This window comes from Strix uralensis, chromosome 3, assembly GCF_047716275.1.
Source record: "Strix uralensis isolate ZFMK-TIS-50842 chromosome 3, bStrUra1, whole genome shotgun sequence".
Lineage (NCBI taxonomy): Eukaryota > Metazoa > Chordata > Aves > Strigiformes > Strigidae > Strix > Strix uralensis.
In genome coordinates this window covers 88,727,235-88,752,127 of record NC_133974.1, presented here as the reverse complement: position 1 = coordinate 88,752,127, position 24,893 = coordinate 88,727,235, and the positions used below count along the sequence as shown (strand labels likewise).

Sequence of the window (24,893 nt, the reverse complement as noted above, 5' to 3'; positions counted from 1 at the left end):
AAGAATTCTGTAATTCATTAAAATAAAAACAAGACACAACTACCTCTAATAAATGTTTTGATTAAAATGGACATTTCTGAACCTTCTACAGACAATACCCGCTCAGATGTGACAGCATTTGTGACATCACCAGTACAGACTTTCACAAGGATTTTGAAGTCAGTGTTGTAAGTCAGTTTCCATTTTGTTTTTATTAATTAGAAAATTGTGCTGTTTACTTTCTAGAGGAAGAAACGTCCACTAAAACCATATCAAATTTATTTAGTTAATTCAATAGTAACGCAAATTTTTTTTTTAAAATTACAGTTCCTTATTGGTCCCTATTATTTTGGTGTCACAAATGTTAAATATTTGGTGCCAGTTAATTATTGTATGTATAATCAGAATTTCAGAAAGGCCAGATGTAGGAGGAAATTATCAGTGTTTTCTCTTGTATGAAATTTGACTTCTGCATTGAATAAAATAATTGTAGCGTTTGCTGAGATCTATTTAAGGTCATCCTGTAAGTTATTAGACTGCTTTTTGTATCAGAACTACTTTGGAGGCTGTCATTAAAAACTTTTCAGTAATTTGAATTAGGAAAAAAACGTATGCTTATAGCAGAGAAACCACAAAATATGTGTCTGTTAGCAGAAAAACAGTAACAAACCTCATCCTGAGATTGGCTAGATAAATTTATACGTCTTATCCAGGTCAGTCATCTTTCAGTTCCATCTTGTGGTTGAAATTTTGGGGTTCATAATTTATAGCTCTGTTTTAAAAGTTTCTAAAGTGACTGAAAATGAGGCAAAAATTTTTTGCTAGTGAAATTACAGGGTCTAGTATTTTGCAATTCTGCTTATCAATCAAGCTTTCTTTTAATTCAGAGCACTGGAAAAACTTGAAGCAAAAGACTTTTTAACACCTTGCGTGAATATTTATTGCAATTGTAATATAATAAAATCATGCAGGATGAAATACTGTAAAATATGTATGTTAAAATTGAACTGTATTAAGATTCTTATGTGGGTGTTACGAGCAGTTTTATTCATTTTAAGGCAGTGAAATATTTTAGAAATATGTTGAATCCTGAGGTTAAAAACTTGAGTTGTTTTTTTAGCTTCTATTAATTATAGCCTGCAAATTTAAGAAAATACTTTACTGACCAAATTGTTCTTATTTTCTTGGCACTGTTTCTAGTATGGGGAAGTATTGCATGGCTAACTCAAAATATCGATTTATACTGGGATCTCTGTGTTGCTAAGATTTTGTTAATAACATTAAATTGTAATAACTACTTCACAAATACATGTCAAAGTGTTGTATTTCTAGCTTTTTTCAAGTTGTGAATTTTAAGTGATTTTTCAATTATTTACCAGAGTACAGAGGTTTGTACATATTCCTTATAGTTTACATATTTTTATTTGTAATTTATGTGTACATGTGTAAAGAAAATGTCAGAATATGCTTTGCTTGTATAGAATGTGAAATTGTATTAGGGAAATTCTTGGTTTAATATTGTGTCAGAACTGTCATGGCATGGTTGCTTAGAGATGCAGTTGATCTTAGAAATTTGAATCACTTGAACTTGATTTTCTATCTTAACTGGAAAACAAGAATTGCAATCACAAGGTAGAGCAGCAGCCCGATTAATCAGGAGTTAATCTTGCATAAGTTCATGCTGATGCCCCATCTCCTTTGCATCTTTCTTGCCCCCAGCCAATTATTCCCCACCTCTCCTTTGTGCTGATACTAGCTGTACAGTGAGCTGAAATTGTTTTGATCTGGTCAAAACCTATTTTCTCAGGGTGTGCTTTTGGTTAGATCGTTTTGTAGACCTGCCTCAGCTGCGTGGATGTCAGTGCTGATGAAGTGGAGCTGGACATGGGATGCACCTCACACTTCCTTTGCAAGTGTTCCTCACCTTCCCAAATGTGCTGTGCTGGTGGTAGATTATATTTAAGGTGAACCAAAGTGGTCAAGGACTGGGACTTTCATTCACCATCAGTAGTCCCTAGCTAGTACCAGATTTGTGCTAGGACAAAAATTCATAGCAATTAAAGCAAGAACCTGCCTATGTCGAAAGTTTACTCCAATTTTCTGAATGTGAGATTTTAATTTTTTAAGAAAACGTGCTCACACAAGTTTGGAGATGCCTCACGGCATTCAAGGAGAGGCTGTCTTTTTCTAAAGATGCTAGCAGGTATTGGGTGCTGAATTGGTGGGAAAGTGGCTGGCATTGCCATGGTGCAAACCGCTAGTTACGTGGTGATGTTACGGAGTTCAGCTAGAACTGTAGATGAGGAATGTCTGAAAATCTGTTCCTCAACTCTTCTGAAAATGTGTTCCTGTGAGATGTCTGGTATTCTGCTATTGGCCATTTGTGTTGTTAAATCTTTTTGTTGTAGTCCTTCCTTTGAAACCCAAACCTAATCCAGTCTTTCTCTCCTCCCTCTGCTTCTTTATAAATTCAGTGGGGTTTTTTTTGTGTGCGTGTGTGTATTTTGTCTCTGAAGCCCTTTTGTTCTCTTGTGATTTTTTTTTTTAATATAGCTAGCAAAACTGTATTTTATTTGTTTACCATGGAATAATAATATTTTCAGGGTTCCTAAAATTGTGTAACTTTACAAATGGTAATATTTTTATTTCTTTTTTCTCAGCACTGCATACTTAAGCAAAGGTTACATTAATTGTTCTTAGTAGTTAATTTAAATCTAAACACAGTGTATGAGTATTTCAGGTTATTTCTGTAACTGTTTATTAATCCAAGTAATTCTTCACTGTATTTCATCTGGTGTTTGTCAGCTCACTGGCATAGCTTTGCCAGTCTGAAATTCTTCACATTCTTAATAAACTTGAATAGTTTCACTGTCTTGCAATATATGTAGTGGTGATCCCAGATCATTGTTGTATATATTAACTGGAAGTGTTCCTAACAGAGAACTGTAGAGCATCATGGATTGAAATTTGACTATGTAATCCTATTTTGCTCTCATCCTTTTACCCAGTTTCCTATTTCTGTTCTGTTTCACCACACAGCTTTTTTCGTCCACACAACTACTGTTTCCTTAAACTTACTAAAAGCTTTTTAAAAGTTGAAATAAATTGTGTCAGTTAGTCTTTCTTTATCCATTTTATTTTCTTGACATTCTTAAAGAAATCCCATATGTATGATGGGGATGATTTTTCTGCTCAAAGGCAGTGCTGCCTTGTTTATCTTATGTCAGTTTGTGTTATTTAAGTGTATGATTAAAAACAGAATTATAAACAGTTTTCTTTGAGTACCATCCAGCCAATTGACTTGAAATTTTCAAGTTTCTTTTTTTTAAACTTTTTTTGGTTCTTCTTGGGGGCGTGGGGTGTAATTCTCCATTTATAATCCTTCAGTTTAACTGTCATCATTGAAGGGTAGCTGTTTTTTGCCAGTAGTTTTCACCTCACTTAGAATTTCTTAGTAATTGTGGATGTATTCTGCCTAGTTCTGGGACTCCTTAGTACCTAGCACTCTGCTCCAATACCTCCTTTTTGGTCCAGAGACAGTGAAAGAATTTGTTACCTGAAGCAGATTTCTGTTGTAGTCCTCTGAGGTAAAGACCAATAGAAAGAAACCATTCTGGTTCTTTGCAAATACCGTTATCCTCAGTTGCAGACTTCATTGTATGTCTGATTAATTTTCCATCAAATTTTCATCTTTTATTTTGCTTGAGTTTTTTATTTCCCTTGCTTGGAAGTTCACTGCATCTTATTTTCTGTAAGCAATACTTTTAAGATTTATTAATTTTGCCATTTAACTACAGTGTTTATTTAAAGAAGCCTACGTTTTCCCAGCTCCATTCAACTGTTTTCTTATCTTCTGTGATTCCAGGATGATTTGGTGGGATGAACAGGGTGAAAAACTGGAATTATGTGGTAAAAAGCAAGAAGACCCTGAGGGTTGGATGGTATATTTTCAGAATTTTGAAGGTTCTTATGAATGAAACATTTGGATTGCTAACAGAAATACTGCAAAATACAATCCAGGAAGAAAATGGGGGTGGAGGTGAGGGAGTGGATTTGAAGTCTTTGTCTCCCTCCCGTGCCCCGTGCTGAAGTTCAGTTTCACCTTTAAGTTTGCGGAGCAATTCCTTTCCCAAGTACGATAGAACTGAAATATTTTGTGGTTACTATTACATGGTACTTGAATTAATTCCTCTATACTGCATTGATGAAAAGGAAAATACCTCCTGCTCATGCATTTTAGAGTCAGTAGTATCAAGGAGTATTGGCGTCAATAAATTACTTCTCTGAACTTTATTATGTGTGATATTTAACCAGTTTGAGAGAAATAAAAAATCTTGAAGTGGACACTATTTAAATTTGGGGGCATGGGATTTTCTGCAATTAACTAGATTGCTATGGTAGGCCAATATATTAAGCTCAGGCAGTTTTGCTGCTAATTACACACAACTTCTCTGGAGTATCGGATATTCAGATCCATTTTATGAATATGGTAGAGAGAATAACAACTGTAAAACAAAGCACTGTGCATGTAAGTGACTGTTAGCGTGTATTTCAGAAGGGATAAATGCTCACCATATGGTACAATTACTGTGTCCAAGTTTTCAAATTAGCTTCTCTCATCCTCCTTATTACTGTCTTTAAAAAGAGAGGAAAAAAACCCAACATGATTTATCTACTCTGCAGCAGAACTCTTGACGCAAAACAGCAGCCCAGTTCTGTCCAGTTTTTTTTTCCTAGCATAATAGAGGCTGTCGGACTTTTTTATACTAATTACTGTGTGAGCCTCAGATGAACCCCCTTCAATTCACAGGGCTTTGTTAAGGGAGGAGCTGTCAATGTGTCTGCCCGTTTGCAGCTGTGCTGTGGCTTTAGCTTGCTTAACATTATGCTGCTTTTTAGACTTGACAGAAGGGATTTTTTTTTTTTTTTTTTTTTTTTTATTAAGGCAAAGCAGCCTTGTAGCGAAATGGTTTAAGCAGCTGCATTGTGGGGAAGCACAAAGAAGTTATTATTGTGTCTGTTTAGGGGGGTCGGATGGAGGGGGGAGATATTCGGCTGCTGTTGATGCCGATTGTTGACTTGCCATCTGCCAGATAGGGAGAAGAAAAAAATGACAGCTCCAGCAGGGTGTTCAAGAGGTTGTTTGGAGAGACGCATAAACATGTGCAGATGTCGAACTGAATAATGGCAAGAACTTGAGACGGTTTATGATGCTGCTGTTGTGTGTGCATATACAGAATGAATGTATGTGGAGATTTGGTTAGGAGGAGGGTACATATTAATTATCATTGTCCCCCACCGCCTCCTTTACTTCTGTTAATTAGTTCAGGAGTTTAATATCTTCCCTCCCTCTGTTGTTTATTCCTAAAAAGAGCCTTTTCTTGTAAGGAAGAAAACTTTTGATTTCTCCATGTGGTGGGTTTGGAAAAAAAAAAACAAACCAACTTGATAAATTTGGTACTTGTGGAAGTAGAAAGAGTAATGCACTTATTTCAGTTTCAGACATTTGGTGGACAGGTGCTATACAAGTTCTTACATAGCTTTGTCTGTCTACCTCAAGACTGATACATTGCATACCCCTACTATTGCATCCTGAGCTTTTCTTATGCAGAAAGTGCCAATCGGTGATCATCTAGTATTATATAGTAGACAAGTAAATGCTAGGGGTTAGAATGAGATTAGCAACTAATTTTCTCTTTCACTTGATCTTATTTTCAGTTCTTTCTCCAAAGGCAAGAAGCTGGTCAGGCATAACATATATTTTCCTGTTTGACAGTTGCACATAAAATAAATTTGGATTGCTCTATAGGAATACAGTTTTCTTTCTTCCACTAAAATCCTTTCTTATTTCTTTTTCGGTGATTTCTGCTGCTGCTGAATTTCCAGGATAACGTGAAAGAAATCTGGAAAAGGATACAAGCATGGAGGGAAATTTAGTTCAGAAAGGCTAAATGAAAGCATTCTCTTATCCAGGTGATCTCTTACTTTAAAGATAAAAATGGAAACTTTAAAATGATGAATTTTCTTCTCTACTATTATGTGAAATTCAACATTCTGATACCTGTATTGAACTGAAAAATGGAAAATGAAATAGTGGTTGAGGTGCACTGTGTCTGTGGATTGCAGACATGTCTTCTGGTTATCCGTATATATCAGGTTTTTTTGGTCAGTCACAGCATGACTTAAATATTATCTTGAATGAACCTAACCACCCCTTTCCACCGAGTCCTCACCAAAAGTGAAGGAACCCCTTTTTATGGTACCTTCCGTCTTAGGTCTAATAAGCATCGGATCTGTCGGTCATTGATAACAATAACTACTGATGGGAGCATTTGATGTCCCCTTTTATCACCATGGCAGAGTGGAAGAAGTCAGTTTTGGATTATGTCAACTTGATTTTAACTGAAAATTCAGGTGTGGCTGCCTCCTAACCCAGCTACCAACTTCTGCATCTGAGCCTGGACAGAGGTCAACAGCACTGCACATGGAGGATTGCTCTTTGCCTGTTAGTTGGGTTGTAGGTTCTTCTCCATAGAATTGTGCCATTTTCTGTGTTCTGTCATTGCTGTTGTGAAGCCCAGGTTACTCTGGTTAGTGATGAATTGCTGATTACTGTGAAGCCCCAAAGTTCTCCTGATGTTTATAGCAGTAATGGAGCTGTTCTTTCAACTCAAGCAGTTTGAGGAATGCTTGTGCGTATCTCGGACTGGTTCTTTGCAAATGATGCAGGCTAAATGATAAAGCAAAAAGGTTGATTTTAGCAGTGTACTTGAGGAAGAAACGTAGTTGAATGATGTTGGTGCTAGCTGTTTGGCACCTGACAAGGTCTGAGGCTAGGAGCATACCTAGTGACAAGGAGAAAGTTCAGAGGAGCTATTTTAAAATTACTGCAATGTGCCAGTTTTAAAAGTGAGACAGTATGCTTTATGAAGATATACTAGCAAGTATACCGGTTTTAAGAGGGGAAAGTCACATTAATTTTTGACAACACATTAATCTGTCAAAGAAACTCAGCTGCATGATAATGCTATTGTCAAACTTATCATATTCCTTTGCAAACAATGGAAAGTTTGATATTTCTTTTGTAAACTAGAGTTGGCTGTTTTACAGAATGTTGTAAGTAGACAATATTAAGATGTTTAATTCAGTTTAGCTATGTGTAAAAAGCATTTACATTTTAATTGTCTGATTTAATATATACATTTGTACCAAGTACATAAATTTAAATTGTTGCTGCTGTAGCTGACTGTCTTATTCGGTGCAATTTATAGATTAATATTTGTATACTTGTCCTACTCTTCAAATATTTTCAAAATCTGAAAAAGATCCTTTGGTCTACTAGCACTTGATAAAAACATAAGAAAGAAAAGTAGTATTTTTTCTGTTACATAAAGTAGCACTTGATGCTGATAGTCCTATATAAAAAATTATAAATATTTGAAAGTACTGAGAACATGAAGGTTTTTAGCTATAAAAAATAATGTGAGACAATATTCTAACTTTTTTTTTCATTTACCACAAATACATCTCAACACTATTAAAAACTACAAAACTGCTTTGAGAAGCAGCTAAATAGTGTAGCATTTTGGGCTTTGGTCCTATAAAGCCTTATGCAAAAGAGAAATTTAGAAAATGTGAGCAGTGTCCCTACATGTTTCCAGGATATAGACCTTGGTTTTCCATTCCTGAATAGTAGGCATATTTAGAAAATATTGATCTCCTTTGTTGTTCAGGGATGCTGATGCAATATAGGACTCTCTTATTCCAGACAGCATGTGCTCATATCAACTTCTATTTAATTTATTTATTGTTCTAATTCTTATCCTTCAAGAATGAAGGGGAAGTGAGAGTGATGTTGAAACTGGCAAGTTTTTCTTCCTGTTGGCTCAAAATGGACATGGTAAAGGTCAGTTCTCAATTTGTCAGGATGTCAGCTAGCTCAGTATTTCTGGTACAATTTTTTAAAAGGACAAAATTTTGTGCATATGAAAATTGAATATGTACTGTGAACATTTATTTCCATGAGATGCCAAAACACATCAGTAATTTTGTGTGGATACTGCAGATGCCCAGTTTGAAAACTGCGTTTGCGTTTGAATAGCGGTATGTATGTCTCTGCTATTGAATATTTTCCTCTAGATTTTTTGATATTTTAGAGAAAAGATTATTAGTGCAACAGGAAAGGGTTGAATAAACAGCTGGAGCTGAAGTACTGTTGCATTTAAACAAGACAGGACAGTGACTCACTCCAGTAGTCTTAATGAAAAAATCAGGGCAGCTGGTGGCTTGAACCCTAGTGAGACTCTAACTGGAACATGTTTGTAGGTTGCATTCAGAACCTGTGGGGAAGAAAACCCCACAGTAAGATCAGGGAAAAACTTTCGCTTGAGGAGAGTGGTCCTCCCTGTCGCTTTAGCTGCAGAGGTGCATGCTGAGACTGTGGGGAGCCACTCTATGGTTTCACCCTGCCTGGTGACTGCACCTCCCTGCTTGGAAGTACTCTGTTTTACTTGTAGGAGCCCTTGTCTTTGATCGCTACCTACTGCTGCTTCAGGAAAAAGGATCCTACCATTTGCCTGCTCTTCAGTGCATCTTGGCTGGCATGGAGGAGAGAGTTGTCCCTGCTTTCCTCTCCCCTTGCTCAGCTGAGGAACTTCTAGAGCTTGTTTCCAAGGCTGCTTGCTGCCTTCTGCAAAATCTTAACATCTGTGTGGTTTTCACTGGTTTCTGGCCATACAGCTGTGAATAGCTGAACATAAATTGACCAGTCTTTATATTTGCACTGGAACGCTGCCATGTCATCCTTGAACCTTCTCACCTTAACCACCCAGTTTGCAGGAAACTGAATGGAAGCTTATCTGTGGTATAAGCCGATGCTCACACATGGCATGAAATGTTTCCTGTTTCCTAGTTGTGACTGGAAAAATTCATTTGTCTAATGTAAGTACAGGTGTGCTCAAAATGTCATTTAGCATTACTGGGAATGGTGGGAAAACAGTATAAATAAATAATCATTGTCTCACAGTATAAAAGACAGAATCAAAAAGCGTTAGTTCCAAGTTCTGTTTTTCTTTGAACTGCTGGCAAATACTTGGGAGGGGATAGATAATAAAAATAGCTTTTAAAATGCTAGGGCACATTAGAAAAAAAATCACAGTTTTATTTAATTTTTTGGTATGCAATAAGATTTTGTCAAATCTTTTGCATGGTATAATTACACATTTACATTAGATAGAAGAACCTATATTGAATCATGAGGACAGGTATACATTTTCAGGTTTTTTAAACATTTTTTACAGTGGCTTTGAACTGGATCACAAATTTGTTATCATGAAATCAGAAGTAAGTAATTAGCAGAAATGCTTTACATTTACTAGTGTCTACTGACTTAATCAAATAGTCTGCTGATGCTTCTAATCGTGTGTTAGGTAACACTGCCCTCAGAGGGCCAAGGTAAGTAAATTCAATCTCAAAACCACTGGCATTACTTCTGATATTTTACTTAACCTGACATTAATTACAGTTGTTTCTTTTAAAGAAAAATTGCATATGGTTGTTTATTTACTTTTATGTAATTTTGTTTAATGCTCTTAGATAAATTCAACTTTTCCCTCTCTGTTGATTAAATGTTAGCGTAGGGAAGCTGGAGTTTGATTTAACAAAAAAGTCCCTTAAAAAAGAAAGAAAAAGAAGAAAGGAGAACAATATTTGTGTATTATTTCTATTAAATCCATTTTAGTAAATTGATGACACAGAAAAGGCAGATTTTTGGTGTTCTCTGCTTGGAGGGGGATTGGTTTTTTTTCTTTCTTTTTCCCTCTTATATCTCACTTATGTCTGTGTGGCAGCTGTTGCTTCTTTTAAGGAAGCAAGTTTTTGAACTCAGGTTTCTGTTGCTTATCAGCACTGTATATTAAAGACATTTCCTTCACACCTCTAAAATCATTTACATATTGAAAAATGTAGATGTTTTGCAAAAGTGATTTTTAAAAAAAATATTTAAAAATAATAAGATTAATTTTAAATTATGGAATCATTTTTCAAGAATTGCTAAATTTCCATATGTTTAAGGATTACAAGAGGTGAGGCTAACAATAGAAAGCACTGATTCTGATGTGGAGTGTATGTTTGAAGAGAAAGTTCTGAGGTGAAGTTAAAAAAATTACGAACTTCGAGTGATACATTTGTCTAACACAGATTTGATGGCTACTCATACAGTTTCTTAGAAAGGCCTTCTTTTGTGAAGCTTCTCAGCGGTATCAAAACTACAAACATTGCATCACTAGAATAAATATATTTTGTGGAATGTCCTGAAGGCAGGATTCTTGTTACTAGCTGTCAAAGACAAGAAAGAAAATCATTAAGGTGCAGTACAGAGAATACAGAGCCAGCCGTGAGGGTGATGTTCTAAACAAACCTTCATTAAGCATTCTTTATTACTGTTGTTAGCCAGTATATTATTAAATAAAACATTAATTAAAGAGTTACATGTTATGACGGTGCTTTTTGCATGAAGATCAGATTGCACTTTCATGTGCTTCAAGAATGTATTGCTGTCTTATTTCATCTTTTGGGTGTATTCTCTCAGTTGTTACTAAAAAAGCAGACCCCAACAGCCTAAAACTGATTCTAAATCTGTATTCCCTGTGTGCGTGTATGCATTTGTTGTCTGTATGTATCTGTAAGATACATATTCTGGTGCCCCTTTTCTCAAGTAGCTTTAAAAACTTTGAATAGAATTAAAATGATGTAGGAATTACTTGGCTTTCTTTGTTGCAGTGGTTGAAATTAGAGACCTCTTCTTACTGTCTAATAAACAGATCCTAAAAGAACATGTTTTTCAACTTAGAAGGGTATAAATTTAAGCAAAATGATAATTTAGCTTACATTAACTCAGCAGGAAGCAGGGTACAAACTGATTAATTCTCTATGGCAGATCCACAGCTCCATTTCATTAAATTGTCAGGTTATCTTGTGGTTTGGTTAGCCAGCCTGGACTTCTCCTTTCTCTTGAATTAATGAATTTCAGATGTAAATTTCCTGTTGTTTGCTTGTGTTGATATATTTGATAAACATACACTCCAAATGTCTTTAAAGTAATTTTAATATTGTTCATACTGTAAAATATACTTCTTTTGGGTAATTTTTAATGTAGCCCTGGTAAGTCAGAAGATGTGGAAGTGTCTTTTCAAATATTCTGCTGTGTTTTAGTATTTTGTATGGAGGATTTATCTTTCAAAGCAGGTCAGTATGCACATGTCTGTTAAGAAGTATGGACTAAAATGTTTTTCTATCCTTAAACAGACTATGTAGAAGGAACGCAGTTATAAGAGAGCACCTAGAGTGCATCTTGAGAGCCATTAAACCACTTGAGCATCTAAGTGAACTGTTCACTGATACCACTGTTTACTTTAGTCTTCAAAAGTGTTCACCCATTTGTTAATTAAATTACAAAATAAATAAAGGGCAGATGATAAATATTCATGTATAGGCCTTGAAGAGGGATTGGAATATCGGTCATTGCATGACAAAACTAGGGGATTTTTTTGTGTGTGTGTTTGTACAGATGTCTTGAAAAAGTAGTCTGACCGTGATTCATGTTGGGGAACCATTTAGGAGAAACATTCTTCAAAGAAATGTGTCTACAGAAGAACTGTATGGATCCTTATGAAACCATAGTGTTTTGCAGTTGCTTTTAAATTACATGTCCTGTGTCTGGCTAGAGTTTGCAGGTCAAAGACAGAGGTACAGCTGTACTCATGGATAAACTGGTACTTATATGTCATTCAATATTTATATCTTCTTGTGATTAGGTTTTGTCCAAAGTTGCTACCTCTCTTCAGAGGAGCTTGGAAGTGCTAGTCACACTCTTCTAATGGTTTTTCTCCAGGCAGGACATCAGTTGTCTAACTCAGTAGATGGTCAAAAATCTGTTGATTTAAGAGACTATGAGTGTACCTAGTAGAAGCCGAATGCGATCTGGAGTGTTGTCCTAAGAGAAGTAGAGGGAGTAAGTGATCAGGGAAGGGTGTGCTGGGTCTCTAAGGGCACCTGCTAGAATGGTTTCCTTTTCTACAGGTTTAGTTCTGGAGAGTGTGTATGTAAGTCAAGAAAGGCTTCTGTTCTTTCCTGAAGTGACTAATGAGTGTACTTACCTTATCACCTCTGATTCTTAGAGCAGTCTGCTTATCTCCCTGTTGTTTATTCCTTACAGAAAGGAGGACTTCCTTTGAAATCTGAACTGTTGGGTGGCTGACCTGTTTTAGGCATGTTGGTATTATCTCCATGCTGTCCTTGAACTCTTCTTCAGCAGTTTTTAGGTGCCTGCCTTCCAGTTAAGATAAGACTTAGATAAGACTAAGATCTTGCTAGATTTTAAACCTAGTAACAGGCGCTTTTTCTCATAATAGTCACTGTTACAACTAAGTAACATATAATTTATTAGAATTGTACAGAAGATTCTCTTTATGGTCTGTTTAAGAAAACAACTAGGATTTTAATATTTTTAAAACTTGTATTGGATGATATGATATGTAAGGTTTTGTTTTGGCTTCAACTTTTGAGTCCATGCAGATTTCAGCAAATTTGTTGCACGGCATATTTTTAATGTGCTTAAAATATGAGTCATACCTTTGCTTACGCCTATGATTACTTCATTTTCAAGTATTCAGCAAACTGAATTCAAGAAATGTCTTTACCTTTTTGTGTAATGATGATACAGTTTTTCACTGGTGTTGGTATTAAAAGTTTCACATTTGTTTTCCCATACTGCGCTTCTGTTTCTTCTCCAACTTACAGATATCTCATACCTGGTTTTTTGTTTTGTTTTGTTTTTTGCTTTTATGTTAGCTGGGATTTCCCATTGTGAAATCAGTTCAGACTGGCAGTGTCAGTAGGGATGTTTCCAGCTAAACTAGCACCAGAGATCTGAGATTGAAAGCTCTGAGTCAATACAAATGCAACTAGTGCTATATCTGCTGTATTAATTTTGTGATCAAATTAAGTAACGCTTTGACTTTTTCAATTTTCTTTCTACTTATATAAAAATGTCTAGATAACAAAATCAGGCAGGTGCCTTGCTATCTAGAAGTGGGACTAAATAGGAAGAGTTTTGCTACTGAGGGCCAGGAAACATGTCAGCACAAATAGCCTGGTGTTAATTTTTCTTATTCTTTCCTCTTCTCTATATCCTACTCCCTACCCTGCTTCTCTGCTTAAATGCATGTTGAAGATCAGAAATGTTAATGGCTGCAGTTAGATTTTTAAGCCATAGGCATCATCAAAATCCGTACAAGTTGTGATCAAGTTCAGCAAGGCCATGTTATCAATTCCCATGTTGAACTTCAGTGACAATTAGTTGATTGCTCTGATGCGATCAATGAATTTTTAGATTAGCCTTTAATGTACTAATCTCTGTGTCAGATGGATGTAAACTTCTTTCTAAAAGCTACCTAGCTACAGCTAACAGGGTGCTGAGGTGGTAGGTGGCACTGAAGGGCTGGGCTTAGCCCGGGACCAGTGCAGCCCCAGGGTCAGTCAGTTCTGAGCATTTTGCAAACAGTGAGGAGTCGTAGGCATGGTTGGAAATTCTGCATTTTTAAAACACTTTTTTTTCTTAAAATGTTCATTTGTATAATGATGAAACAGTGACTTATTTAAAGTCTTAGTGGGTACTTGTACATATGTTATTTATTCTGCAGAATTGCTAGAAATCAATGATGGGGAAACTTGGGCAAGTCTAAACTCACCTGTATTTAACTGAGTAATTGCACTTTAAAAATAAATTTGTTGCTGAGATTTTAGTGTGGCATTGTAAATTATAATGCTGTTAAAGAGATTTTTCAACCTGAAATAGCAAATAAGTGGCATTAATTAAGCTATTGTGTCTTTGCTGGCCTGTTCTGTATGTTTCTGGTCCTGAATACCTCATGGCTTGAAAACCCTTCTGCTCAGACTGGGGTAGGGGGAAGGTGGAGGTGATAGGTTTATTGGTGGACTTAACTCTTCGAAGGTAATTGGCTTCTACTTTTTTATTCCTTTTGCTTTCAGATATGTTTGTTAAGTATATTTTGTGTAGGTTCTTCCATTACACCCAATCTTCTTGTATTTGGTTAGTGTATGTTTTGAGGAAATTAATGGTTTTTACTTTGACTTAGCGGGATACATGTTCTACCTTGTAGTAGTTTGTATTTCATTTTGATATTAAAGTCAAGCTGTAGTGCTTAGTTTTGCCTGCAGCAAATTCAAACTGTTTATAGGTGTAAAGATGTAGGATTTTGCAGAGTATAGTGTGATAAAATTTAGAATTACAGAATATTACTATATGGTGCTTGTAGCTTCTCATTCCAGAGGCATCATTGTATAGTCCAGGCTTACCATTGCAATTCCATTTTTTCTTCTTTTGGAGGGAGTTAAGTTTTCCTCTGTAAATTGAAAATGTCTGAAAAGATTTTGGTATAATTAATTTTAGACACCGATAATATGTTACATTTTTTAATATCAAAGGTTTTTTTCTACGGTACTAATGAACATTTTTTTTCTCCTTTAGGAGAATATATAAAAAACTGGCGGCCAAGATATTTCCTGCTAAAGACAGATGGCTCTTTCATAGGCTATAAGGAGAAGCCCCAGGATGTGGATCTGCCATATCCACTCAACAACTTTTCAGTGGCAAGTATGTATTTCCAGTATTTATTATTCGCTCAGCATATTGACAAAATATCTGCTACATATTGCTTCACGTGTAGTTCAGAATTTATTGGTAACGCTGCAAGTTTGATGCCATGTGTCACACTAATGCACCAACTAATTTTATGTCCAGCCCTACAAGATACCTTTATAAGAGCAGTGAAGATTTTACCATGGGTTGTTTTTTGAATATTTTTGGAAGTTTGTATTCTCGTTTGTGTGTGTGTATGTATCTGAAGTGTCTGTAACTAACAATAACGTTTGACAAATGATTGTTGTAGGAAGAAAATTCCTGGAAAGCATAACTTTATTCAGATCATTGACCTCTTTTCTCTTTTTCAGTAGTATCTCTGAATTCACTTGAAAACTCAAATTAATTAGAAAATTATCTAGACTGTTAAATGACACAAAATCATGCTAAATTATTTTTCTCTTGGATAATCAGGTAATCAGCTCTCCAGCCTGGTTAATCAGTAATTTCAAGCAATCAGACAATTTGCATATATTAGCAAAGCTACAAAGTGTGTATCTGTTGGATAAAGTGAAGACATTTTGATTTCTTGTTTTCCAAGAATGTTTCTAAAAGAAAAATCTGTAGTTTTTTTGATCTGGCAAAGTGAGATTAGTAGAAGAGTGTTTCTGAACAGTGAAAGTATTTGAGGAGCAAAACTGAGGGGGCAAAAAATCTCCCTGAGTGTGAGTTGTGGATATCATGCTAGGCCCTTTCAAAGGAACACTAGAAAATTTACCCAAGTTATTTCAAAATTGTATTAGCGTACTGCAGTACAATAAATGACGGTATTTAGTTTTATAGAGGAGTTTTGGAGCCACAAAAGCATGTGTTCTTAGAAAAAGGGTTCCCTTCATCTGCATTGCTGAAGAGGGAACAAATGCTACTGAGACTGAATTTACCAATTTTCTTGATCAAATTGTTCTTGAGATTGACTCAGCCTTTGTTTACACAGTAATTTGGTGTTTTATTTGGTAAGAAAATAATCTTGTGCTCCAAGCCCATGTCTTGTCCGACAATTAGAGGAGAAAAATTTTGCATATTTTGATTGTGACAGAAGTCTTGCAAATGATATTGAGCATGCAAACCTTCTAATAATATTAGAGGCTCATTTCACCCTGTTGCTATTCAATGTAAAAAGCAGTGATGTCTTTAAGTTGTTCATATGAGTAGGAATTGACTGGATCATAGGCCATTATTCCTTAGTTATTGCTCTGAATATTCTAGCCTACTCATTTATAGCAGTTAGTAGTTTCCTAGATACTTTTTTCCCAATGTGCAGCCGAAAGAACATTTGTAGAACTACAATAGGGTTTTTTGTTCTGCTTTACCATGTTCCTCATTGCATATCCTGTCTTCTTAGTTGCTGCAGCAACTAGGATGATCCAAATGGCAGTTCTGGTAAGCAAAGAAATGCATAATTAACAATTTATTTCAGTGTGTTGAAACTGGCGGGTATTTTTTTGTTTGTTTTTTTTGATACCCAGAGGCCATCTCATGTAATTCTGACATTAGAATGCTGCCCCTGAACTTTGCCTTGGTGGAAACTGGAAGATTTCATACTGTTTTCCAAAATGACACCATCACCACTACTACTTGCCCCCCCCCCCCCCCCCCCCCCCCCCCCAAAAAAAAAAACAACCAACCAAACCCAAAACCCAAACCCCAAATCCTTTCTGCAACTAGCAAGCCCCATAGGTCTGATTCTTAGGCAATATAAGCTAAAGGAACAGGCATGCAATATTAATTGAAGAAATACAGTTTCAGTAAGCAAGATTAGTTTTTCTGTTTTCTGTCAGGAAAAGGAGTAATTTAATCCAAAATTATTTCTGATCAGTGCAAGAATAGGGAGATTTTTTCACTCATAAAAAGAATCCCATGAAATTAAGTGAAGTATCTATGTAGAATTCACAGGATGAAAAGCAGAACATTACGGTATTACACTCTAAATTGTAAGGGACGGTAAGTTTTTTTGTCAGCTATTTTATCTGTGTGAAGATGAGATCATCAGGAGCAAACAAGCAAACAAAATTGCTGTATGAATGAATCATATCTCACGGGCAGTACCTGGTAAATGTCAAGAACTGGTCTCATGGCCTCTGATCCAAGAGTTCCTGAGCTGCTGCAGTAGGTTTGTGGCCACAAGCAGTGCAACATATTTTTCCTGTAATAGTGAAGTACGTTTTTCATAAATTACTAGCCAGGCAGATGGAGTGTGAGATCACTGTTAATACCATCTTGATTAGGTTGGCAGGGACTTAAAGATATGTCTTTACAGTCCTATCTTCATGTAATCTTTGTAGCTATCTGTAAAGTGAGAGTGTGGTCTCAGTCTACTTTTTGCTCTCCAAATGATAGACATCTTTGGCTCTTGCTTACAGCTTGTTATTTAAGCAGAAAAGGCCAAGGCTGTGGTATTATTTTCATAGTACTCTTGGAGTTGAACACTGGAAAGTTTGCACAGCTCTGCTTTATATGATACTTGCTCTGTAGTTTAAAACTTTTATATCCAGCTCTATCATACTTCCATCATATGGATATGTTCCCACCAGTGTCTGCTGCCTTCCACTCCTGTGACATTAGCTTTCCTTTTGAAAAGGCTCTTTCCCAGGCATAGTATCATTTTCCCTAGAATGGCTCCCTGATTTCTTCCAAGATAACTTTAAAGTCCTGCACCTGAGCATTATTCTCTCCCTGGTCTTGTGTTGTCTGTGTACTCCATTGGAAATGACAGGAAGGCCAGAGAGAATGAAGTTATTTTACATACTGCTAACAGTGCTTCCAGTGCTAAATATATCTTTGTTAGTAAAGCCTTTCTCATGAGGTAGTGTTTTGTTGTAGGAGGGAATATTCAGAGGCCATCCCTTTTCCTTGGGGTGATCTGAGAGGAAATGGGGGAAGGCATTGAGAAGTGGGTGTGTAAGCAGGCAGACACTTTACTAGAGAGGGGAAGTCCGAGGCAGCGCGCGCATGCTTCAGCCAGTTGATGGCCACCCGAAATGCAAGGGAACCGTGTGGGCCTGAAATGGAGGTGAGGGGTCTCTCTTCCTTGGAGCATAAATGCATCCCTGAAGGCAAAACAGAGTTGACTGAAGGGTATGATAGAGTGGGGCTGGATGGAGGTGAGCCCCAGGGAAGGATACAAGACTGGCCTCTCTGTGTCCTGGACAGGGGCTTCACTTTGCCTCCCCGTGGCTGCTGCTCTCCTGCCTTCGGGCACGTGCGAAAGGCGGCGATGAGCACCCTGCACTGCCTCTGCGGAGCCGCCACAAGGTTGCAGGGGTGAAACAATCAGCCAGATCTGGTGACACTGGATAGCATGTAGGAATCGCTCTGGTTTCTCTCCTGTGGAGCCAGCTTATTTTACACCAAACAGAGCTGCCTTTTTTTACCATGGGAGCTGTGTATTTGAAGTATGCTTTTAGTTCCTTAATGCTCATGCCCTGACACAGACTCACAAAAAGTTGTGCTGTGGTATCTAACCATACACTTAGAGATAAATGAAGGCGATGTAATTATATTGGTGGGAAATTTATTGTGGAAAATTAAAACTGGTCGATACTGGTTTTCAGAGGTAAATTCAGAAGTGTGATCTTACTTGAACTGGTGGGTTCAAAATCAGTTCAGCTCTTTTCAGGTAGCAACAAGCAGTTGCAAGTAATCCAGCTATTGTAGCTTAAAGAGATACTCTTGATTGACTGAGTCACGGTAACAGAGTGGGTGTGCATTCCTAGCCCACTTCAACTGCAAAATAAAATATGTTAATGTAAATTGCTTTTGCTTAGACATTTATGCAGTCAGAACCAGTTTAAAAATAATTTGGATTCGATTGGTATAACTTTTCTGTACAGGCAGAGGCCTGAAAAAAATGTTGTGGCTTTTAAAACTGTGTTATGATGCTTTAGAACAAAAGTAGTACTCTGGCTAACAGGATGTATGCCCTCGGTGACAGCCCCTCACCCCACCCCACCCCACCCCCCCTCCAACCAGCATAGCCTCATAACACTGTTTTTAACTGGTCCAGTGTTGTGTAAGTAGAATCAACACTGCTTTGTGTAAACCACTTTGGTCTTTGGTCATCATTATTAGGGAAAGCAGAGTGGGGAAGAATTCTACTTCCATTTCTACTTGAGGAACGTTTGTGGCTTTACTGGTTAAAAAAATACTTCTCACATATGCAATGAGTATGTAGGTAATCACATAGCACATTTGGGATGAGGTATCTCTAAGAATTGGCCCTTTGCCTTCACTTTGATCTTTACGTGGGGAATAATTGGGAAGAGCTGTATCCCTTCACAGTAGCCTTTGAGCTTTGGCCAAAAATGATGTCACCTGGAATTTCTTTCCTATCTTGAAAGATAGTGCTTTCTAAGCACTCTGTGGTACAACTACCCTTTTTCTTGTCTTTGAAAAGAAAAAGCGAATTTTAGTTATTGTGTGAAGGTAACCTTTTATAACCTTTCCTTTATTTTAGTTTTTTTTTTTTCTCTGCAGAAATGATTATCAATGAACCTTGGCTATTCTAAATGGAGAAGCTGTGCTAGTTTCTCCTAGTCTTAATCTTTCAGTGGGCCAGAAACAAGATTGTATTATTTTGAAGATTTAAAAATCTTCAAAACATGAAAACTGGAAGGTTTCAGAGGAATGATGTTAGGGCTATAAAGAATTCTGAAGACACTCTCTAAAAAAAATGGATAGGAGAATATATATGTATGTTTTAAGTGAGATTGAATTATGCATCAGAATACTTTGGCATTAGACATGACCTTGTGTGCAACTCTACAATTAACTTTTCAATGAGATTTAAGTTTAAAGTCCAGGGTATTTTTTTAATTGTCAGAACACTGAATGACATGAACCCAGAGATAAGCATGTAACTGTAGATACTTACAATTACAGTATAGATTTCATTCCAAAATAATAAAGGTGCAATTGAATAAATAATGTTCATTCAACACTGAAAATACTTCTTTGGAGAAAAAGGCAATGTATGTGTAATGTACTGCATATGCAAGTGTACCTATGGAAATTTGAACTCAGATCTAATGTGTATAACCAATATTACTGTCTGTGTTGGATGGGGTAATGTTTAGCTTTCTGGAAAACTGGATCAGTAATTTTCTTTGGGTGGCTTTCTTATTACTTTATGAATGGTTTCTAGGTGGTATAGTTGGTATTCTGTCATTTGACTTAGGTGTTTGGATTCAGTTGTTGATTTGGGTCATGAATAAAAATGAGTTCCTTGGTCTCATCCTTCCATTTTAATGGACAGTGTTTTCTCAGATGCCAGTGTAGCATATTGTAATTTTCTATTATTTCTAAATAGGGCCTGGTATGAGCATTGCAGGTCAAAGTTTATAGCCAGGTCTGAGAGTTTTTATGCTGGTGTGATACACCCAGTTGCACAAATAAAATTGGGGTGTTTGCATGAAAGACAGAGAAGGATGTATAATTTTACTGTCTTTCGTGAAAACAAAGTAAACCCCAGGCAAAACCCAACAATAACGTGCAGAAATCTCCTATTTTCATTCTTCCTCTTTGCATGAAGGAACAAATAGCAAACTAGTTGTAATGACAGAAAGACATGGATGCTACTTCAGTACTTTTTGGAGTATTGGAAATAAAAGACTTTCCAGCGTGATGAAGTGCATCAAGGATGATCTTTTTCAGCTTGAAGGAATATAATTAAGTTTTTTGTGTTTATTATGCAGGCATGCATGTTGTTGTATCATCAAATCACATATAAGTACTTGTCATGAGCCAAGCCCCACAGAAGTGGGATTTCTACCCATACAGAACAAAAAGTCAGTCTCTGCTCCAAAATACTAAAATTCCAAATATAAAACAAGGGACAGCAGATGGATGTAAACAGATGGGGGGAGTATGAGAAAACAATGAGACAGTATTAGCCTGTAGTACAGGCAGTGGTCTCAGCACATCAACAACTAATCCATTGTCAAGGTTAGGTTTTTACTCTCTTCTCCCTTCTTTTCTCTCTCCCTCCTTCCTTCCCTACTGTTCTTTTAGACATGGTGAAGGAGAGTTTTAAGGAGGATTTAGAAGAGAACCAGTATGGCAAACAGGGAGAAATTACAAATCCTTTTGTGCTGAAATTGGAACATTAGAAGGATGGATGGCATTTTGATACTAAATAAAGGGTGATACCAAGGATGAGGGTAGGCTGTGGGGACAGACCGTGTTGAAAAGCTACTTATATTTGATGTGACAGAGCTGGGTAAGAAATGAGGAATTCAAAGAGAAGAGTGATATGATCAAAGAGACAATGGAGAAAAATGATCTGTTCAACAGTTTTGGGGATGACATTTTTAGGGGAAAACTACATTTGTTGGGACCAAAGAGAGGATATGAAATTGTTCACATAAATGTCTGTGTGACCAAACTTACTTTTAGGGTCATACTCCCCATAGATAAAATGTAGTGAGAAAAGACAGAGCCTTTTGGAAAGCCTCAGAAAACTAGATTTGCCTTAGAGAGTAGGCAAACAAGTGGGAGAATCGAGAGAGAATCAAGCTGAGGGTGTGTGTATGCACATATATTTGTACATATATGTAAAAGCCATAGCTTTTCATATGTATATGAGCAAAAGCATGTCACAACACTGGATGTATCTGTCTCAATGTTATGAAAATGGTGTATTAGTTCTGCTACTTGCCTACTACTTGTCTAACAAGATAGGTCATCAGAGGAGAGTGTGGATTTGGAGTGTAGAGTAGCAGCAACGGAAAAAGGTATTTGAAAGCAGTGTGTTCGTTAAATTTTGACATGAGGAAGAAAAAAAATGGGAGCAGCAACTGAACAGGCAAAGGTTGGGACAAAAATATTTATCTTGTGAAGGAAAGACCAAGAGAAAAATAAGAAATCAAGGTTAAATCGAAATGCAAATAGATACATAGAGACATATAGATATCTGTATATAGATAGCACTCTATATATTTAAAAGTGCATATATTCTAAACAATGCAAGCAGTGGTTTGATACTATTTCTTTTATATCGTATGATAGTCACAGGAAGTTATCTTTTGTGCTGAAACTCAGCTTGTATTAGGAATAATTTCTCAAATATGCAACCTTCTGTTCATTTTTTAGTGCAATATTTTATGGCTGCTTGTATGTTTAGTATTCTTGTCTAGCCATATCAACAAATTCTGCTGAAGTTGAAAACTTCCATATATGAAATAATAAAATGGTATTAGTGTTCTTTGTATTTTTTATGCTGAATGAATGTATTTAGGAAAAGAACACTGGTGATTATATGGTTAAATTTATAGAATTCAAACTTTAAACTTTTTAATAAAATCTGAACAGATGATCTGTGCTTTTTTTTTTTTTTTTGGAACTGGCAGGTTTCAGGCCCTCTAATTGGCTTCCCAGCTTTGCAGAGTAATTACAGCTTCAAGCAAACTTTGTCATCTGTGGTTCAGAATGGTGTAAAGTAAACAGAACGTTTTGAAATACAGTTTGTAGTTAGAGTTGCTCAGGAGAGTTTAACTAGCATAACTACTTAATTTAGATAGTAGCAGTTATTTGAAAAAGATAGTCTAACATTTTAGAATTGTCAGTTTGTGGATATGGAACTGAAAGTTAACCTCTGATATGTACCTGACCTTTTTTTTTTTGTTTTAAAAAGAGAAGTTTGGTACTTGAGAAGCATCCATTGCATTTCTTTATACTGGTTTTATTTATTTTTTTCCCATTTTCTGTATAGATCCAAAATGGCCAAACGAATGCTACAGACTTGTTGGAAGAGAATTGTCAGTTTCTGTTACTGATTTGGTTTTTTGCTGCTTCAAACAAGTGTCCTCCCCCAAGGTTTTTCATCCCCTCTAATATTAAAGGGGAAAATTCTCATGACTGATGTTTAATCCCAGCAAGACAGAAAGCTTTAGGATTAAAATGTGAAGTTCCAAATTGTAGATGGCTAGCATACAAGAACACAAAGTTGAGTCTGTCTGTTTACTGGCTTACTCATCTTTTTGAATGATAATTTAGACTTCCAACTGTTTTGAGTTGAGATTCAGCCCTTTAATTACATATGTTTATGTATAGTAGCAAACTTGAAGACATTATGGTAGAGTGTTCTCTACTCTTGGTAATGACCCAACTATCACTCGAGCGTTTGGAGCCAGCTCTCAGTAGCCTGTTTCACTCATTCTTCTGTGCTTTTGTAGTTTCCAAACTATTCTCTCTGTCTAAAACTACTACGGTTTTTCCAGTAATTAGTAGAAAAATATTTTGGTAATTAGCAGTAACTGTGTATTACAGCACTTATTCATCATAATAGATTTTTTTTTTTCCCTAGCTGTAGGTGAAAGACATTCACAGATAAGTTTTTATTCATGTTGCAGTTTATCCCATACATTTGTATACAGCAGTACATGAAGCGTGTGGGTGTACTAAATATCAGCAGACTTCAGTTACTTTTATCTACTTGAGAAGGATGGGTAGCATACCACTTTTAGAAATTGGTCCTCCACTTCTTTCTGAAACTCTTTTTACTTCAGAAGAGAAGGATACACACGCATTCAATTTTAACCTTCCACAAAGAAATTAAATCTTTAGCCACTTTTAACAGAATATTAAAAAAGCACATTAAATTTAGCTACATTTTATTTTTCAATAGCATATTTCAGTGGTAGTGAAATGGCTTTTTTCGGGGGTTTTTTATGTTTTCAGTGCCATTTTCAATTGCTAAGGTATCTTTTTATTACCTTTAATTGATTTAGTGAGTCATGTGTAATGAAAACTCAGAGAGTAGATACTCTTTGGTAGTTACAGAGCTTAGTATATGCATCTGTATGTTTTGTTCTTGTTAATAATGCATATCATAACTTTGAGGACTGTCTGAAAAAAATTAGTATAATAGTACCAGTTAATATAATAGTACCAATAATACACCTGTATATTAGATACAGATTTACATAATGTACATACTAATATTTTTATTATATATAGTCTATATTATATATACATATATATTATATATACACATATATATGTATATATACACTAGTATATGTTGTATATGTATAGGTTAAAACTATATTATAGATAGCATTTGTACATAGGCGGGCTTAATCCTGTTAGTTCCAATTTTTGCATGCTTGAGTTGGCAAACTTAAATTAATGCCATTTTAATGTATGCATTTTTGTGTGTATTTGGAATCAGAAAATGAATGGTGAAATTAAAAATCTTCAGTTCCTTTATAGGCACTGGAGAGGTTATGCTTTTTAATTGGTACAGACTTCTCTGTAGGTTTGACTCTGTACATTTTTGCTTTCAGATTGTCGTAACACAGTCACGTTACTTTTCTGTCCCTGGCAGCTTCTTTCACCTTCCTTCTCCTAAACTAGCTACTCTAGTTTAGCTATACTCTAGCTATCCCCCAAGTTTTTCATTCTCACACAGGTTCCAGTCTTTTTCCTGTCCCATTTCTGCTCTTCTCCCTTTATTCCCTAGTCTTTTGTTCCCGACATCTCTTCTGTAAATAACTTGCTGTATGCCATCTTTCCGTATTGGATTTTGCCTCAACAAGGTAGTTTCTTTTTCATATTGTCTGAGGAGTAGGATGAGGCATTATGAATATAGGAGAAAGAGCTTTCCATTTACCAGGTGTAGAGGCAGGAGATAGCTGTAGCCTCTGGATTATACTCAGTGTGTAGATTTTCAATGATTTTATGCTTTAGTAATTGTTATTGTAATTTTTTACCCTCCTCCCACTGCACTCTTATCTCTCCCACATGTAGTGTGGCCAGATGCCTTACATTTTCACAGGAATACTAAAAGGATATCAAAGGTCTTGGTTTGCCAAGTTTTAAGTCTCATCTCCAAAAAGTAGTATTTTCCAGCAGCATACAGCTTTAGGCAGACACCCAGCAAAGAAAATTTCAGCCTACATGATTGAAGTGTGATAGGATTAAAGATGAGAGGATGGTTTCGTCAGGAGTAAGATGAGATAATCTTAGAGCAGACAATGCTTCTAGTCTCTTCTGTTGTGAAGGTAGCCCAACGCATTCCTTAGAGCTACAGCTGAGGAAGTTAAGAAGACAAATAGCTTGTTAACCCTAGCCTCACTGTCATCACGATCATAACTTGGACTTCAACCATATCCCTGAAGATGAGGGTTTCTTTGATCTCATGAGTAATATTTGCACCTAGCTACCAACCTAGTTAAGTATCCTAAGTAGCTCTACTTCA

At 36.3% G+C, this 24,893-nt stretch overlaps 1 protein-coding gene across 2 annotated transcripts in view; it reads left to right on the top strand.

Moving 5' to 3' along the window:
• AKT3 (AKT serine/threonine kinase 3) overlaps nt 1-24,893 on the top strand; it is a 161,159-nt gene that overhangs the window by 69,866 nt on the left and 66,400 nt on the right. For both annotated transcript variants that reach the window (XM_074863247.1, XM_074863248.1), the window contains exon 3: nt 14,528-14,653. In XM_074863247.1, coding sequence (XP_074719348.1) covers nt 14,528-14,653 — 126 coding nt within the window. The remainder of the gene's footprint in view (nt 1-14,527; nt 14,654-24,893) is intronic.